The sequence below is a fragment of the Vulpes lagopus genome, chromosome 24 (assembly GCF_018345385.1).
Source record: "Vulpes lagopus strain Blue_001 chromosome 24, ASM1834538v1, whole genome shotgun sequence".
Lineage (NCBI taxonomy): Eukaryota > Metazoa > Chordata > Mammalia > Carnivora > Canidae > Vulpes > Vulpes lagopus.
The window spans coordinates 44,473,097-44,492,965 of NC_054847.1; the positions used below are offsets into that span (position 1 = coordinate 44,473,097).

The following is a 19,869-nucleotide window of genomic DNA, read 5'->3' on the forward strand; positions in this document are numbered from 1 at the left end:
CAAACCCAAAAATGCTGTAGTTAGCAATTTTGCTGAATTACTTCAAGAACAATGCTTGAATGGCAGCAGTATCTTAACTTTACACATGGGTGTCCTTGAAATTCATTTGTTCGCATCAGTAATCTTTTGAATGATTACTTTGCTAAACATCAAACGGACTTACAACCTGAATGAAATTGTAAGTAATTTTAATGGAATGTCAATTCAAGTTGCTATCAAATTTGTTTTTCTTAATAGGAAAATAAAATAGTCTCTGATAAAGTTTGGAGAGGTAAAGTGGCTATGTATTGAATTATCTTGACATGATCCCAATTTTTAAGATAACTTATTTTAGACTATTTGAACTTTAAGGACAGAACTTTTTGTAGACACCACCCTCTTGATCTTTGAACTGTGAGAGCTAGCTACAGTGAACATTTTGTGCTAATTACCAATTCCTTAACTATTTTTTGTATAAAGAATGTATGTTCAAAGAGTTTTGTAATTAGCAATTCTAATCCCTAAAATTCTTCAGATTGGCTAGGTAACAAAATTCCAACTTTGTGTTAAATGTTCACTCTTTTATAAGCAAACTGAAATAAATTTAGCTTTTCACATGAATAGATACAGGTTTGAAAGTTCTAATGTAACTTTACAGAGTGCTTGTTTTCATTACTATTTTATTTCAGTACATTTTAAAAATAATAGATTAAAGATATTTGCTGCTAATAAAAAATAATGTCTCTGGTAGATTTCTGCATCTTAGTAAAATAATTGGATTTTAGCCTATATTCACACTACTCTACCTGCATTTAGTCTGTGTAATTTACACCCTAGTCACAATCTCTGAGTGGCACATCATTCATATTTTCCCATCAGAACTAACTATAGGAAACTTTGTTTTGATTGCCTTCTTTATAGTTTACTTTGTTTGCATGTTTAAGAAAAATCTTAAAATTTCCTGTTCACTGTAAGGCCACACCAATCACAAAGGTACATGACAGTTAATGCAAACTTAACACAATATAAAAAGGTTTGTATTTTTTGGTAGCATGAAAATAATTCCAAAGGTTCTGTGTGGGGACAGATATAAATTACTTGCTTTCCTTAAGAGTCTTCAGTAATAGCTGGAAAATTCTGCCCAAAACATATCTATAAGAAAGTATATTACTATTTTAATATCTTCTTATTATGTTAAAGACTAATCTATTATATTTATTTCAATTAGATCATTACGTGAATAGGTTTCTTGAGGGACTTTAATGTAGTAAAATTTATGTTGTCTGTAAACTGGCATTTTGTGTTATATGTTATAGATACTAAATTTTTTGTTAGTGATGCTATTTAGGATTATCATTTGTTGATAGTCTACTTTTTAAAACTTTTTAGGGGCACCTGGGTGGCTCAGTTGGTTAAGTGGCTGCCTCTGCTCAGGTCATGATCTCCAGGTCTGGGATTGAGCCCCTTGTCACACCTCCAGCTCAGCAGGCAGTCTGCTTCTCCCTGTCCCTCTGCAGGCAGTCTGCTTCTCCCTGTCCCTCTGCCTCTCCCAGCCTCTCCACTCCTGCTCGCTCTCTCTCTCTCTCTCTCTCTCTCTCTAATGAATAAATAAAGTCTTTTAAAAGATTAAATAAAAAATTTTTAAACTACTCTTACAGGAAAATCAACCTCCTTTTTAATTGTTGGCATTTGCAACCTGAGATATTTTTAGGATATGCATTTTCAATGAGGCTGAAAATGTTATAAGCATCCTATGTAACATGTACATTGCTAAGTAAATCTAATGATTTCTCGTTGACTTTACAGTTTTATAGATACTTCATTTCTGACTACTTGACAATTACTTAAATTTTTAGCTTCCTCTGTTCATAAATCTCCTTGTCATGTATTAAGTATTGAACCTATGGTGATGCTTTTCATAATGTAAATCATTTCCTAATTTCCTTTTTATATGAATTTTATAAATATAGTTCCCTTTCTAGCAAATTCTTTTTTGTCTTTACCATCAAAATGCATGGAAATAAGAACACTCTCTCTATTCCTTACAGGACTTCATGAAAATTACATAATAGTAAACATGAAAGTGCTTTAGCACTTAAAGAGTATCATGAAAGTTCAAAGTAGAATTAAAATAAGCCCTTGAATAACTAAAGCATGGGTAACTGTGGATAATCCCCATACTTTGTTTTCTAGTAAGTGTATAGGTTACTATGACATGCATCATTTACCTAAAATTGCAGTGAGGCAGAAACCACTTTTGATTGTTAACTTTTGCCTACTTTACTCCCAGAGTTTCCAACCTAGTGAAGACTGGTAAGATAATTTTATGTTTTGTTTACCAAAACTTGCAATTAAATTTTTTTCAAAAGCCTAAGTAAATTGGTTCAATAAATTAATTTTTGTTATGTAATTTAGATTTTGTAAAAGATTTTATTTACCCTTTGCAGCTTCACTCATGTCTTTTAGTATATAGTTGATTCTTTGAGTAACTTAGAGCTTTCTTTTTTTTTTTTTTTTTTAGAGCTTTCTTTGATACTTTGAACTTCCTTGTAACTAAACTTTTCATACTAATGGAAGAACAAGAACTGCCATTTCTTGAAAATAATTGGTTCCTAGTATTATCTAAGAGAAGGAAACTCTTTAGTTAGCCACTGACCAATGATTTTAAAAGTTAGAATGCTGGTTTCTTGCAGACACTATGAAAGTATTCAGATCTTAGGTAAATGCTGCATGCCAAATTTGGAGACCATTTTGTTTTATATGTCATGCTATTGAAACACAGTGCTGTAATCATCCTCAAAACATGGAAAGGGGATCCCCAGGTGGCTCAGCGGTTTGGCGCCTGCCTTTGGCCCAGGGCGCGATCCTGGAGTCCCGGGATCAAGTCCTGCATCGGGCTCCCAGCATGGAGCTTCTCCCTTCCCCTGTGTGTGTCTCTGCCTCTCTCTCTCTCTCTCTCTTTCTCTCTATGTCTATGTCTATCATAAAATAAATAAGTAAATAATTAAATAAATAAATAAATCTTTAAAAAAAAAAAAAGAACACATGGAAAGGCTACAGACTAGAGATGGATAAACGTCCTGATTTTCAAAAATGAGAAGCCAATAGATTTTACAAAATGTGGATTACCATTCTAAATCTATATAAAGCCTCTTCAGGTTGGCTTTTCTGTCTATGCAATCCAAAGTAACCCTTATAATTCCCTAAGATCACTCTGGTTTTTCTTCATAATTACTCAATACTCATTTTCTTGTTTTTTATTGTCTGTCTCTTTCACTAGACTCAGCTCCATGAGAGAGAATGTTGTCTATCCTTTTCAACCAATGTGTCTCCGGTATTTGAAGAATGCCTGGTGTATGATAAGTACTCAACATTAATCGAATGAATTGCAAGCTTGATACCAATTCCATGCAAGTTTGCCAATTATATTAAGAGGATGAGTCCCCCAGGACAAGATGAATTTACTGAGTCTACATGCCAAACTAACCTAAAGTCCTTTCATAGAGTTATTATATGTTGTTTATCAGAATTATATAGTCTTGTGCATCTTGACCTCAGCAAAGTATTTGACTTTGTTTCTCATAATGTCCTTACTTATAGCCAAGGTAGAAAATATGGAATAAATAAAAGTGCAAAAAAAGAGTTGTACCATGTGTGTATGGGCTAAAAAGCTCTGGAGTTTGTATTCATATCTGACTCTCTGGACAGCACCTCTTATCAACACCACCAAGTCTTCCAAGTGATCTGTAAGTGTGAGGAAAACACCCCTTTCTAAAGATTGTAGTCATTCACCATTCAGTGTACATTTGTGGAGGATCTATTATGTGCTAAGCATGAATGAGGCCAACAACAGCTTACAGCCAGGCAAGGAGACAAACAGGCTGAGAAACAAGGGCTGAGGAAGATGTACCTTAGGGTGATTATGGTTTGCTTTGGAAGACATCTCTGAGGTGACATTTTACCTGAAAATGAGGAAGAATAGGCTTTAACCATGTAAAAATAAAAGAGAGCAGTATGTGCATAGGCAATGAGATGAGAAATAGTGTTATGTTCAAGGAACTGGGGGGGGAAATGACAATATGATTGAGACACTATCGAAAGATGAAATTGGAGAGGGGTGTAGCGAGATCATATAGGGCTTTGTACACTATGATTAGGACTTAGGGAAGCCTTTGAATAGTTGTAGTAGAATGGCTTAATCCAATTTATATTGGATATACTGGTGCTTTGTAAGAATGCTTTTGAAAAGGAGATGGTAGAGGCTGAAGGCAGAGGTTAATGAATGCAGTAGTTTAAGCAAGAGATGATGGCAGCCTGGACAAAAATGGAGGGAAAGGAGCAGATCTGTAACATGTTTGGAAGTAGAATTGGCATGACAGATTGAGTGTGAAGAGTGAAGGAAAGGGAAAAAACCAAAGATGTAGCTAAAATCTCTGTGCAATAACTGAATACATTAATGGATGCTGACAGTAGTGAGGAAGTAAAAAACAAGTTTGGGGAGTCAATCTACACTTTTGTTTTAGATGTGTTAAATTTAAGATTTCTGAGTTACTTCTGGAAATGTTAAATAAGTTAGTTATCTGAGTCTCGGTCTCAGATTAGATTATGGAGTCATCAGTATTTGGGTAAAGCCATGGGACTAAATGAGATGACCTGGGGAGAAAGGAACCACAGAGAAAAGGATCCACATCTGAACCTTGGGACACGCCCCAGACTTAAAAATCCAACAGAGTAAGAACAACTACTAGAAGAGTCAGGAGGAGGGTACAGTGAGATTAGGCGGGAAACCAAAAGAGTGGTTTCCTGGAAGCAAAGATAAGAGCCTTCTAAGGAAGGTCATTTGCTACTCATAGGTCGAGATGAGGATGGATCTGAAACCCACTGGAGGATTAAAGTCATGGATGACCTCAGTAGTAGTTTCAGTGGATCGATGGTGATGGAAATATAAACCTGATTGGAGTGGGTTAAAGAGAGACAGTGAGTAGAGATGACAGCTCTTTCAAGACATTTTGCCATGAAGGGGAGCAGAAGTACTGGTAGCTAGAAAAGAACAGAAGGTCAAATGAGGGTTTTGTTTAATTGGGGTTTTTTTGTTTGTTTAGTTTTGTAATAGAAATTAGATCATGTTCATATGCTAATAAGAATAAGCCAGTAAAATGAAAGAAGGTGATGATGCAGCAGCAATAACAAGCAAAAATTGTGAAAGTGAACTCCTTGAGAAGGCAAGAGGGTTGAGCAGAGCACAAATGGAGGGGCTGGTCTCCGTTATAATAGGGGAAAATGCAGAGAATAGATGCACGTGGAGGTGGTTCGCTAGATTTAGTGGTGGGAAGATTAGGGGGTTTCCATTTAATTACTTCTATTTTTCTCAGTGAAGTATGAGGCACAGAAATTAACTTGGCTGGTATATAGGAAATGTTAGAGGTTTGTTGTTGGGTTTTTTTTTTTAAGATTTTATTTATTCATGAGAGACAGATTGAGAGAGAGATGCAGAGACACAGGCAGAGGGAGAAGCAGGCTCCATGCAGGGAACCTGATGTGGGACTCTATCCCGGGTCTCCAGGACCAGGCCCTGGGCTGAAGGCGGCGCTAAACCGCTAAGCCACCCGGGCTGACCAGAAGTGTTAGAGGTTTAAGGAGAGAGAAGGTAGAAATGGTTGTCTTTGGGATGCCTGGGTGGCTCAGTGGTTAAGCATCTGCCTTCGGCCCAGGGCGTGATCCTGGAGTCTGAGGATCAAGTCCCGCTTTGGGCTCCTCTGTCTCTGCCTCTCTCTGTGTGTCTCTCATGAATAAATAAATAAAAATTTTAAAAAATGATTGTCTTTGAGAATGGCAGAGTGAATTACCGAGAGAATTACAGGATTGCCAAGCAATTTTGAAAGCCCATTTGAGAATAGTAATTGTGAATTTATTTGTTTTAAATTTTATTTATTTTTTTTAAATTTTTATTTATTTATGATAGTCACACAGAGAGAGAGAGAGGCAGAGACACAGGCAGAGGGAGAAGCAGGCTCCATGCACCGGGAGCCGGATGTGGGATTCGATCCCGGGTCTCCAGGATCGCGCCCTGGGCCAAAGGCAGGCGCCAAACCGCTGCGCCACCCAGAGATCCCTAAATTTTATTTATTTATGATAGTCACACAGAGAGAGAGAGAGAGAGGCAGAGACATAGGCAGAGGGAGACGGAGAAGCAGGCTCCATGCACCGGGAGCCCGACGTGGGATTTGATCCTGGGTCTCCAGGATCGCGCCCTGGGCCAAAGGCAGGCGCCAAACCACTGCGCCACCCAGGGATCCCAGTAATTGTGAATTTAAATAGAGGTGGTTCACTATATATTTACTAACTGGAATTTGAATAAAAACTTCTTTAAAAAATAAATAAAAGAGAGCTACTTAACATAGTAAATTTTTTTCTCCAGCCAGGAACAACTTCGGGAGCAGGTGTGAAGTATCAGAGAATGAAATATAAATAGGGTGGGTTTTTCTAGATGCTTAAAAGGAGGGTACAGGACAGGACTTTCAAGCTACTTGTGAAGAAGTGATTATAGTGATGGACCATAGAATCCAAACTGGAGAAGAGGACAAAGGAAATAATGGAGTTAGGGGGGAAATAATCTGAGGGATGGGTCCCAATACAATTTTTAAAATATGTTTTAGTGAAAATGCTCAAGCAAGTGAACTGGAAAGATACTTTCCTTGGGAGTAAAAATGAAAAGGAGATAATATACTTATCCTACCTCCAGGCTGTAAGGTACAAAAGTTTGTGAGAACAAAAATGAAAAGCCTCCACTTAGAAGCGTAGCAGAGAAGGTGGTATCTTAATGGGTAGCCAGGATTCAATTACAGTTGACCCTTGAACAACATGGGTTTGAACTGCACAAGTCCACTTACACATGGATTTTTTTCAGTATAGTACTGTTAATGTATTTTTTCATCTTTATGATTATCTTAATAACATTGTCTTTTCTCTAGCTTAGTATAAGAATATGGTATTTAATACAAATAACATACAAAATATGTGTTAGTCAACTCTTTATGCTATTGGTAAGACTTTCTGTTCAATAGTAGGCTGTTAGTACTTAAGTTTTGGGGAAGTCAAAAGTTATCTGTAGATTTTTGATGGTGTATAGAGGTCTGTTTATGAGACGGTTGGTCTGTAGTTTTCTTGTAATGTCTGTGTCTGTGTCTGGTAGTAAAGTAATGCTGGCCTCAAAGAATGAGTTAAATATTCCCTCAGTTTCTGTCTTCTGAAAGACTGCAGAAAATTGGTATAATATCTAACTTAAATTTTGATAAGAATTCATCAATGAGGGCAGCCCGGGTAGCTCAGCAGTTTAGTGCTGCCTTCCGCCCAGGGCGTGATCCTGGAGACCCGGGATCGAGTCCCGCATCGGGCTCCCTGCATGGAGCCTGCTTATCCCTCTGCCTGTCTCTCTGTGTTCTCGTGAATAAATAAATAAAATCTTAAAAAAAAAAAAAAAGAATTCATCTATGAACATATCTGGACCTAGGGCTTTCTATTTCAAAAGGTTCTTAATATTTTGATTCAATTTCTTTTTTTTTATTCAATTTCTTTAATAAATACAGGCCTATTCTGATTCTGAGCTTTGGCAGATTGTATCAAGGAATTGGTTCCTTCCTTCCTTCCTTTCTTCCTTTCAAGTAATCTCTACGCCCAACATGGGGTTTGAACTCACCACCCCAAGATCAAGAGTTAGATGCTCTACCAACTAAGCCAGCCAGGCACCATGGAATTGGTTTATTTCACCTAAGTCATCAAACCTGTGTGCACAGTACTCCTTTATTATTATCCTTTTAATATCCATGGCATCCGTAGTGATGTCCTCTCTTTCATTTCTGATACTAGTAATTCGTGTCCTCTCTCTGTTTTTCTTAGGGTGGCTAGTGGCTTATTGGTCTTATTTCTTTTCAAAGAATCACCTTTTGTTTCTGTTTATTTTTTTCTGTTGATTTCCTGTTTTCATCTTCATTGGGTTTTTTTTCTTTTGGTTTTGGTTGGGTTCTAATTTTGTTTCTTTTCTTCTATTTACTTTGGGCTTAATTTGTTCTCTTTCTAGTTTCTTAAGGTAGAAGCTTTGGTGGCTGATTTTAGATCTTCCTTCTTTTCTGATATATGTATTCAATTACATAAATTTCCCACTAAGTACTGTTTTTGTTGCCTCCTACAAATTTTAATAAGTTGTGTTTTCATTTTCATTTAGTTTACAATATTTTATAATTTCTCTTGAGATTTCTCTTTTGACCCATGCATTTTGTAGAAGTTTTTTTAATCTTCACATTTTTGGGATATTCCATTGATCTATTATTGATTTCTAGTTTAATTCCATTGTGATCTGAGAGAAGACATTTTCTGACTTCTGTTCTTTTGAATTTGTTAAGATGTGTTTTATGGCCCAGAATCTGGTCTGTCTTGGTGAATGTTCCATGAGAGCTTGTGAAGAATATGTTTTCTCCTGTCACTGGACAAAGTAGTCTACAGAAGTCAATTATATCCAGTTGTCAATGATATTAATGAATTCGACTTCAACTATAATAATGGATTCATCTATTTCTCCTTGCAGTTCTACCAGTTTTTGCTTCATGTATTTTGACATTCAGATAATTCTCCTTTGTCTGAAGTCTGCTCTGTCTGAAATTAATATAGCTACTCTTTCTTTTGATTAGTGTTAGCATGGTACATCTTTCTCCATTTATTTTTAATCTATGTGTTTCTTTATATTTAAAGTGCGTTTCTGGTAGGTAACATAGTTCAGTCTTGTTTTTTAATTTACTCTGACAGTCTCTTTTGACTGGTACATCTATATCAATGGGATCCAAAGTACTGATATAGTTGAATTAATATCTACCATATTTGTTATTGTTTTCTATATGTCGCTCTTGTTCTTTGTCCATATTTTTGTCTTCTACTCTTTTTTCTTCTTTTTGTTATTTTAATTAAGACTTTTATGATTCTAGGATGCCTGGGTGGCTCAGTGGTTGAGCCTTCAGCTCTGTGATCCTGGGGTCCTGAGATTGAGTCCCACATCATGCTCCCCACAGGGAGCCTGTTCCTCCCTCTGCCTATGTCTCTGCCCCTCTCTGTGTGTCTCTCATGAATAAATTTATAAAATCTTTTTAAAAACATAATTTTATGATTCCATTTTCTTTTTTTTATTCCATTTTCTTTCTTAGCATATCTATTTTACTTCTTTTTTACTTTTTTTTTAAATCAGATTTCTAATATATATTTATAGCTAACCCAAGTCCACTCTCACACAACACTAGAATGCTTCAAAGGTAGTGTTAATACCTTATAATAACAAAATAATCCTAATTCCTTTCATTCCTTGTATTATTTACTGTCATTCATTTCACTTATATATAAACATATATAATATATACATAAGCATATATAAATCAAACACATTGTTGATATGTTTTGAAAAAACTGTTACCTGTTAGAGTAAGAAAAGTAAAAGCTTTTATTTTACCTTCATTTACTCTTTCTTCAGTTGCTCTTCCTTTCTTGATATAAATCTGAATTTCTGGCCAATATTTTCCTTCTCTCTGTTAATATTTCTTGTAAGGCAAGTCTGCTGGCAACAAATACATTCAATTTTTGTTTATCTGCGAAAGCCTTTATTTCTCCTTCACTTTTGAAGAGTAATTTCAAAGGTTACAGAATAAGTTAGTTATTTCTCTCAACACTTTTTGTTTCTGACTCTGCTCTTACTTTGCTCTTACTTATTCTGCTATTCCCATATGCATATGTTACACATTTTATAGTTGTCCCACAGTTTTGGATATTCTGTTCTGAGTTATTGTTTTAGAGGGTTTTTTTCCCCCAGTGTTTTCTGTTTGCTTTTCATTTCTGGAAGTTTCTACTGAGAATTCATTAAGTTCAAAGATTCTTTCCTCAGTCATGTCCAATCTATTAATAAGCCCATCAAAGGCATTCTTCCTTTCTGTACAGTGTATTTTATCTCTAGCATTCCTTTTTGCTTCTTTCTTTGAATTTTTATCCCTCTGCTTACATCCCCTGGCTGTTCTTGCATGTTGTCTACTTTATCCATTAGGGTCTTTAGCATATTCGTCATAGTTGTTTTTGAATTCCCAGTCTGATAATTCTAATATCCTTGCCATGCATGGTTCTGTTGCTTGTCCTGTCTCTTCAAATGATATTTTTTGCCTTTTGGTATGCCTTGCATTTTTTTCTTGAGAGCCAGAAATTATGCATTGGGTTAAAGGAACTATTGTAAATAGGACTTTAATAATGTGGCAGTGAGGTGTGTGGGAGGTGGCAAATATTTCATAGTCCAACGATTAAGGCCTCCATCTTTAGTGAGCCGGTGCCTCTGGATTGGGAACTTAACAAGCATTTCTCAGTTTTTCTCTCCCCTTCAGTGGGACAGGCTGGTGAGAGTGGGCTGGAATTGGGGAATTCCCTCCACCATGTTCGTTAGGCTCCGATAATACCCCATCAGATTAGGCTGTGGTTAACTAGTTTCCCCTGAGGGCAGGCCTTGTTAAGAAAAACCAGTACCGGGATCCCTGGGTGGCGCAGCGGTTTGGCGCCTGCCTTTGGCGCAGGGCGCGATCCTGGAGACCCTGGATCAGATCCCACGTCGGGCTCCCGGTGCATGGAGCCTGCTTCTCCCTCTGCCTGTGTCTCTGCCTCTCTCTCTCTCTCTGTGACTATCATAAAGAGAAAAGAAAAACCAGTACCGGCAGCTCCGGTGGCACAGCGGTTTAGCGCTGCCTGCAGCCTGGAGTGTGATCCTGCAGTCCTGGGATCGAGTCCCGCATCTGGCTCTCTGCATGGAGCCTGCTTCTCCCTCTGCCTGTCTGTCTCTTTCTCTGTCTCTATGAATAGATAAATAAAATATTTAAAAAGAAAAACAGAGTACTCTCCTTCATCTCCAAATGGTTTCCTTTTCCTCTCCCTCTGCCAGAAACACAGGAGATTTTTCTCTGATGTTTACTGTGAGAACCTGCTTGAGCTAGAGATAAAACTTACAAAAGTAGGGGGAGCCCTCTACAACTGGGTCCCCCTAGAGTTTTTAACTCAGACTTGCCCACTCTGAGCCTCCAGCAATTCATCATTTACAGTGCTGGTTTTCCTGCCCCAACACTGATTCACATGGAGGTTTCTTTTCATAAGTTCCTAACCTGGTAACTTGTGGTTCTCTGTAATTGCCTGTCAGTCTCTCCAGTTTGGGGGGCAGCAGTGTGTTCTATGACCTCACTTCTCCTATGGACTTGAGATTTGTTAATTTTTCAGTTTGTTCAGCTTTTCACTTGTTAGGACAGAGTGGCAATTTCCAAATTCCCTGTGTGCAGAACTAGAAATAGGAAGCAGCACAGATCTTTTTTTAAATGCAAAACACAGAGAAAAGGGTAAAAGTCATAGGAGGCTGAAAGAGAAAGCAGAGAATGTGTAGAAATATTTGAAAAGCAAATGGCTAAGAATTCTCTCAAACTGACAAGAAACATCACGAAGGTCAATGAACCACAAACCAGGATACATTCAAAGAAAACTAAGCCTAGTATGTTATAGTAACCTTCTGAAAACTAAATACAAAGAGAAAATCTGAAAAAGCAGCAGCTATAAGACTGATAGTTTACTTACCAACAGGAAACAAGAATGACATCTTTAAAATGCTGAAAGAAGGGGCAACTGGCTGGCCAGTTGGTGAAGCACACAACTCTTGAGCTCTGGGTTGTGATCACATTGGATGTGAAGCCTACTTAAAAAATAAATAGGGTGGCTCAGCAGTTTAGTGCCGCCTTCGGCCCAGGGTGTGATCCTGGAGACCTGGGATCGAGTCCCACGTCGGGCTGTCTGCATGGAGCCTGTTTCTGCCTCTCTCTCTCTCTCTCTCTCTGTCTCTCATGAATGAATAAATAAAATCTTTTAAAAATATAATAAATAAATAAATAAATAAATAATAAATTGCTAAAAGAAAAGAACTGCTACTAGAATTCTATACCCAGCAAAATACCTTTTACAATGAAGGTGAATTAAGACATTTTTTGACAATCCTCACCATGACCTACCAAAAACTCAGAATTCATTATCAGTAGACTCATCCTAAATGAAAAACCATAAGATATTATTCATGCAACAGAAAATGATCCTACGTGGTACCAATAAAATGAAAAAGTTAAGATGGAAGGACATATTCCTATTGCCAATACAAAGGGGCACCTGGCTCAGTGGGTAGAACATGTGACTCTTGATCCCAGGGTTGTGGGTTCAAGCCCCCCATTGAGTGTGGAGCACTCAACAAAACAAAACAAAAAACTTTATTTAGAAAAGCAGCACAAGAAGAAACAAAATCTCAGTAGTTCTAGATCTATTAAAGAAATTGAACTTGTAATTTCAAACTATGCCACAAAGAAACCCCAATGCCCATATGGCTTCATCAGTGAATCTACCAAATATTTAAGAAAAAAATAATGGCATTCTTGTACACTCTTTCAAAGTTCTTCCATATATTTCACAGTCTTGCCCAGCAACATCCTGACACCAAAAATTGACCCAATTCAGAAAGGATAATGACAGGCCAATCTCTTGGATGTGAAAACTCTTAAACTAAATATTAGCAATCTGAGTCCACCAACATGTGAAATAATCCAAATATCCTTCACCAGTAAAATGATGAATAAGGTGTGATGTATTCCACTTCAGAAATTACACAGTAATGAGCTGGATGATTCTCACAAACAATATTGAACAAAAACCATACACAAGATAATACTACAGTGCAGACTCTGTTTATATAAAGTCCAAAAGCAGATAAAGTAAATCACTGGTATTATAATCAAATCTATCAAGAAGGATGAGGGGGTAAAGATTAAAGGGGCTTTGGAGGTTCTGGTAATGTTCTACTTCATGATTTGGATGCTGGCTCCATGTATATCTTCATTTTATGACAATTAGCCACGCTGTACATGTTTTGTATGTTCTACTTCAATAAAACTACTGTTGAAAAAAAACCCATTCTGTCTCAATCTTGATGGCAGCATTAATTGTCTATTGTGGCCAGTCTGAACCTGACCAGTCTAAAAATAGAACTGCCATCCACATATAGGATAATACTCATCCTTGTGTTCATATGTAAGGGATACACAGCTACTTTGTCCTTCATATCCTTAAAGTAGAGTTAAGAAGAAGGAAAGTAGAGGAAATATAAATTCTGTTTCCACTTGAAACCATTTCATCTGTAACAAAATCCAAAAAAGTCATGATAACTACTAGCTGAGAAATTCACTTATTTTAAATACCAAATCTGTAGAACTAAACAAAAATTCTTGTCTACCAAAGCAAGCAAGATCGGTTTCTATGTATACAGTTCAACATTTCTCACAAATTTTCATGTTGTTTGGGTATCATTACAGGATAGAATTGTGCCTTAATTTATCCCTGAATGAACACTAATTTATCAATGACTTGTTTAAAAGCATCTTGTAGGCAAGATGAGAAGAGCAGAAGATAACAGGGTAGATAATAAAAGTGTTTGTATTTGTCAGTAAGTTTTCACTGAAAGAAATATTTGTAAAGTCCTACATTTACATAATAACTTTGCTTTTTTAATGTATTCTCTTTAGCTCCTTACCACATTAACAGTAACTATTTTGATATCACCATGTCAAACAAGATCCTGTTTTCTGCTGCCTAAATGAAGATTAAAATGTTACCTTAAGAGTAAAATATTACATTAAAATGTAATATAAGACTTAAAAGCCATCCACTAGAAACAAAAATGATAGCTACATTTTTATGTTACCTTTTCAATTCTAAAAACCAAAAAGTTCATGCAGAAGTGGGAGGTAGTGGGGATTTCCAGGGTGAGATGCACACTATCCATATAAAAGTTTTCAAATAAACCTATGATTCCTGCATTTGCATAATGTACTGTGTTTTCCCTTAGTACAAGTAAGTACAATTCATTGTCTGCTGATTACTTTTTAAAATCAGAAACATTTAACTTTACTAAATATTAAAATATCTTTTGCTTAAAATATAATTTTACATTTATTACGTGTAACCAATATTTAATTGTACATGTGCTGGTAAATGTGAGGTTTCTTAAATCATAAGTTCTGTAAATGATGAATAACCTCTTAACTGTAATGCATGCATCCTTCACTGAAGAGATAAAAACAGTATTTGGAATAACTTCCATGTTCCTGGTATAATAATGCTGTTTTTATAGGAAAGATGACATCCTCAAGCCCATTTTAATGGATTTCATTAAATAGTATTCTACATTAATATTTATAAAATGTTTGAATTATGTGAGTGACAGTTCTGTAGATATAGAAATAGAGTATTCAAAGAGTAGTGTTTTTTTTTTTAATTAAGCGTTCTCTCTCTCTCTCTCTCTCTCTTTTGCTAGTAGATTTAATGTGTTAACATGGGCATTCTATTGTTCAAGTGCTTCCAAAACTAGCACACTCACCTCTGGGGCTTTCCAAGCAGAAGTTTAAGTCCTTTAATCTTTTTTGAGAAAAGTAGGGGGTAATGTTGGAAATGTGCCAGGAGCAAGCCTTGGTATTTCTCATGAAGTGCCACAGTGAAAGTACCCTCTCCACAAGTCAGTTCCTTGTAGTAAAATCCTAATCTCATCTGGCTTTCACATCGTTACTTTTTCTAGAAAGCCTGTCACCACATTCCAGACACCAATAGTCCAGGTAACTAAGTAAAGTTGTTAATTTCTCCTTTCACTTCTGCAACTCACCTGATTTTTAAAATCCGATGCTTAGTGAGACAGTATAATACTCCGGAGCCAGAAAGGCAAGGTTTGAATCCCAGTTCTCCCACTATTGGCAAGTGACCCTAAAGCAAGTTATTAACCACTCTGTGCCATCTGTAAAATGAGACTAATAATATTCCTTAAAAGGCTCTTGCAAGGATGACATAAATTTGCATGCTTAAGTATGCTATTATTGTCTTTCTAGAAACTTCTTTCACATATATAAATAAAATCATGTTTATGATTGTTTACAAATATGGGATGATATTACTCTGTAACTTGCTTCTTTTACTTAGTATACAATAGACATCTTTCCAAAACCACTTAATTTTCTTAAACAGCTGCATTATATTCTATACTACCAGATACTAGAATTTTTTCTAACCATTCCTCCATTAACACATTTTTCAGGGCGCCTAGGTGGCTTATCAGTTAAGCATCTGCCTTCAGCTCAGGTCATGATTCAGGGTCTAGGGATTGAGCCTCATGTCGGCTCCTTGCCCAGAGGGGAGTCTGCTTCTCCCTCTGCCTCTCCCCCTGCTCATGCTCTCTTTCTCTCAAACAAATAAAATCTTAAAAAAAAAAAAAAACCACATTTTTCTTCTTTTGTGGTTTTACAAAAATGCTAAGGTAAATAAACACTTGTATGTCTCTATGTATTGCTATATTAGAGTCCAAGACATGGAATTGCTGTTTTAAAGGATATTTGCACTTTTAATTTTTTTTATATCAACATTACCAGAGTGCTTTCCAAAAGCACAAAGGTAACTGGGCAGGCTGTACAGTAGGGCTTGTTTACAAAGCCAAACAAGCAGTATGACTATAATGGCACAAAGCTGGAGGAGGGGGGGATGGAAGTATGCTGCTGTAGGTCCTTACACTATACATGAATGGGAGAACCATATCCTGAAGGTGGACTGTGATAAGTTACAGATGCATATTATAAACCCAGAGCTAAAAACAAACAAACAAACCAGGTATATAAATTAAGCTAACAGTGGAGAGAAAATGGAATCCTAAAAAATACTCAATCCAAAAGAAGATGAAAATATTGGAACAAACGGAAAACAAATAACAAGATAATAGACAAATAACAAGATAGTAGATTCGAAATTTCAACCATCTCTATAATCACATTAAATGTGAATGGTCTGAAAATTCCAGCCGAAAGGTAGAGACTGTCAAAATGGATAAAATGAAAAAACAAGATCCAATTATATGCTGTCACTTTAAATAGATATAAATTTAAATTGAGGGTCCAGGACCCAGGGATGTGCCAGAGGGGGAGAGTCTGCATTCCCGAGGCTCTGGCCACAGCTTCCTTTACCTGGCGCCTTTTCTCACGTGGCCTTTGCCTACCTGACACACCTCCCAAAACCACTGAAGAAACAGGGCAGCTGCTTTACCTTTCTTCTCCCTCCAATTGCCATCTCCATCTTCTTCCTCACCCTACCAGCCCTTCTGTGATCCCAGGATATGTCCTCCCCTACCTAAATCTGACTCCTTCTGAGGAGTTTGTTTTGAACCTTTGAACACACCAATCAGCATCACACACCCTCAGCCCAAGGCTACCACATGGGACCAGGGTCCTAGGGGCTCGGAGGTGGGGTGGCACAGGCCTCAGTGGGGTCCAGCGTCCACCCTTTGGCCACTTTGTGGAGAGCGCACAGTAGGGAGGGAGTGGGGTATATTGGGTTCCTCCAGGCTGGCCTGTCTCTCACAACTTCTGCCTTGGAATCCTTGGTAGTCTGTCAGTGGGAGATCCTTGTCACCATTCTCTTTCCTTCTCCAGCCCTGAAGAGCCCTGCAAGTCTCAGGCATCTCCAGCCAAGGTGGCCAGGCTGGTGTGCAGATGGGCGATGACTGCTAGGAACTCCATTGCATGGAACAGGTGTCCAGCCTGATGGCCAGATGCCAAGTGACACCTGGGGGAGGAGATGACTCCGTCAGGTGTTGGCAAGAATGGGCCAACAGCAGTGTTTGTACACTTGGAACCCAGCATCATTGGTGAAGTTTGCACCAGCACCTATGCCCAGCTCTTGCATCCCAGGCAAGGAAGATATTACCAATAACTATGGCGCTAGGCACTACACCATTGGCAAGGAGATCACTGATCTCACCTTGGACCAAATTCATGGAGAAGGGCACAGATTATCAGGGCTTCTTGATTGTCCACAACTTTGGTAGAGGTACTGGTTCCGAGTTCAACTCCCAGCTGATGGAACGTCTCTGTCAATTATGGCAAGATGTCCAAGCTAAAGTTCACTATTTACCCAGCCCCCAGGTTCCCACAGCTGTAGTTGGGCCCTACAACTCCATCCTCACCACCCACAGCACCTGGAGCACTCAGTTGTGCCTTCATGGTAGAAACAAGCCCATCTATGACATCTATTGTGGAAACCTCGATTTAGAACGCCCAACCTACCCTAACCTAAATAGGTTGATAAGTCGAATTGTGTCTTCCATCACTGTTTCCCTCAGATTTGATGGAGTCCTGAATGTTGATTTGACAGAATTTTAGACCAATCCAGTATCCTTGTTCTGGCATTTACTTCTCTCTGGCCACTTATGCCCATTATCTCTTCTGAGAAAGCCGACCACGAACAGCTTACTGTAGCAGAAACCACCGATGCAGGCTGTGAGCCAGCCAACCAGATGGTGAAATGTGCCCCCTGCGGCAGTAAATACATGGCATGCTGCCTGTTGTGCTATGGCAACAGGAGTCTCAGAGATGGTCAACATTGGTCAACATTGCCATTGCCACCATCAAGACCAAGCGTGCCAATTTGTGGACTAGCGCCACACTGGCTTCAAAGTTGGCATTAATTACCAGCCTCCCACTTTGGTATCTGGTAGTGATCTGGCTACAGTACAGTGAGCTGTGTGCATGCTGAGCAACACCACAGCCATTGCGGAGGCCTGGGCCTGACTGGACCACAAGGCTGATGTGATGTACGGCAAGCACGCCTTTGTTCACTGGTGTGTGGATGAGGGCATGGCCGAAGAGATTTTTCTGGGGCCCATGAGGACATGGCTGCCCTTGCAAAGGATTATGAGGAGGTTGGAGCAAGTGGTGCTCAGAGAGAGGATGAGGGTCTGCTGCAGTGTTACACTCTGTTGTCTTGGGACTGTCCTATTTCCATTGTCCTGTGAAGCTGTCCATTGTGGTCCTAACTTGTCAAAAAAAGTGATGTTTCTTTTTTAATTATGATTATCAAGGGGATATTAAATAATTTCTTGATTACACATGATAATGGATGATACACAAGCTTTAATCCCATCTATAATTTTATCTGATGCCGTAATTCAATTTAGATACATCGCATAGCATGTGCCAACAATTGTATTCATAACCAAATAAACTCCATGACTTTGCTTGGGTGACCCTTTTAATGGTAAACTACAGGACCCAACACAACTACACCAAGGTTTGTGGACACAATGGCTTCTGGGCCCAAGCAGTTTGCAAGTAAATTTCAAATAGAGCCTGGCATCTCCAGAGGAAGCTAACTTCACACTGTTGGAGGAGTTTACCAAAATGACTTCAAGTGGACCAACTTTACACAGCACATTTTTTAAAAGACACATGTACTCAGTGTCATGATTCAACTATTATATTTAGCAATTAACAGCATGGGTGCAGAAAAGAATCTCCCTAAAGCTGTTTGTTGCAATGCTTTACACTTTCCATGGAACAGAAACTCAACCTGTTGTACAATTACTCACAAATACAGTCCTCGAGTTTGTGGCCCATACACATGAGTATTGTCTAAAACATGTCTTCTTTGTAGCAGGTTGGCCCTGCCACCACTGTTCTTGGCTGAATTCACAAACCTGTTATAATCTGTAGCCTCCCATCACCTCTCTGGCTATCCTCTCCTGCTAAGCTTTGCTTCCTGGCATTAATGAAAACCCCTGCCACTTCCATAGCTGCTGCTGCTGCTGCTGGAACCACCATAGCCACCTTGGTTTCGTGGTTTGGCAAAGTATTGGTCTCTACCGCCATAGAGGCCAGAGCTCCTACCTCCGTAATTTCCTCCTTTCAAGGGTCCAAAATTTGAAGACTGATTGTTGTAATTGCCAAAAGCATGCCTTCTGCCACTTCCAAAATTGCTTCCAAGATCACCAAATCCATTATGGCCATCCCCACTGCCACCATATCTGCCACCACCTCGACTGCCACCAAAGCCACCTCACCCACTGAAGTTCCCTCCATGACCAACGTTGTCATCTCCACCAAACCACTTCTATGGCCACCACCAAAGTTTCCAGAACCACTTCCACCTCTTCGGCTGGATGAAGCACTAGCCACCTCTTGCTTAGATATGGCTTTCCTTACTTCACAGTTGTGCCATTCACAGTACGGGGTTTGTGAATGACAATCTTGTCTATAGAGTCATGGTCATCAAATGTTACAAAGCAAAGCCTCTCTTCTTGCCACCGCCTCAGTCATGATTTCAATCACTTCAAGTTTCCCTTACTGGTCAAAATAATCTCTTAGCTGGTGTTCTTCAGTGTCTTCTTTAATGCCACCAAAAAAAAATCTTTTTACAGTTAGGTGGGCACCAGGGCTTTAAGAATCTTCTCTTGAGCCCACCTTCCTTTGGTTGCACAACTCTTCCACTCTCCTGTGTGGCCTTGCTCGTGTGGCTGCATCCACTTCCTCCACAGTGGCCTACCTGACCAACAACCCAAAGCTTCTGGAGCACTTGGGGTTTGGATCTCTCATGACCACATGGTCTGTAAGCATTCCCCATTGCTCAGAATGGCTTCTCAGACTCTCATCCATTGTTTCAAAGCTAACCCTGCCATGAAGAGCTCCCACAGCTGTGCAGACTGTCCGGGAGACTCTGACTGAGGCATGATGTCAGTGGGAGAGGAGACTTTAAAAATGCTTATTCTCCAGCGTCCGTGGGCAAAAAGGCTGATGGCTTTTTTTTTTTATGTTCCTATTCTAAATGAAAAAAAAAAAAAAAAAAGAATGAGACATCCCATGTAAATGCTATTCATAGGAAAGGCGAAATGGCTATATAATTAATATCAAAGTAGACTTCAGGGCCCAAAGTTTTATCGTAGATCAAGGAGGACATGTAATAATGATGAAAAGTCAATTCATCAAGAAGACATAATAA

At 38.6% G+C, this 19,869-nt stretch overlaps 1 protein-coding gene and 2 pseudogenes across 1 annotated transcript in view; 2 read left to right on the forward strand and 1 right to left on the reverse strand.

Annotated features, from left to right (window-relative positions):
- The window catches only part of RELCH (RAB11 binding and LisH domain, coiled-coil and HEAT repeat containing), a 119,759-nt gene extending 116,116 nt beyond the window's left edge, over positions 1-3,643 (forward strand). The window contains exon 30 of the mRNA XM_041739670.1: positions 3,260-3,643. Coding sequence (XP_041595604.1) covers positions 3,260-3,356 — 97 coding nt within the window. The 3' untranslated portion in view covers positions 3,357-3,643. The remainder of the gene's footprint in view (positions 1-3,259) is intronic.
- A 12,941-nt stretch (positions 3,644-16,584) lies between these two features.
- Positions 16,585-17,890, forward strand: LOC121481892 (annotated as a pseudogene).
- A 650-nt stretch (positions 17,891-18,540) lies between these two features.
- On the reverse strand, positions 18,541-19,526 carry LOC121481893 (annotated as a pseudogene).
- Between the last annotated feature and the right edge of the window lie 343 nt (positions 19,527-19,869).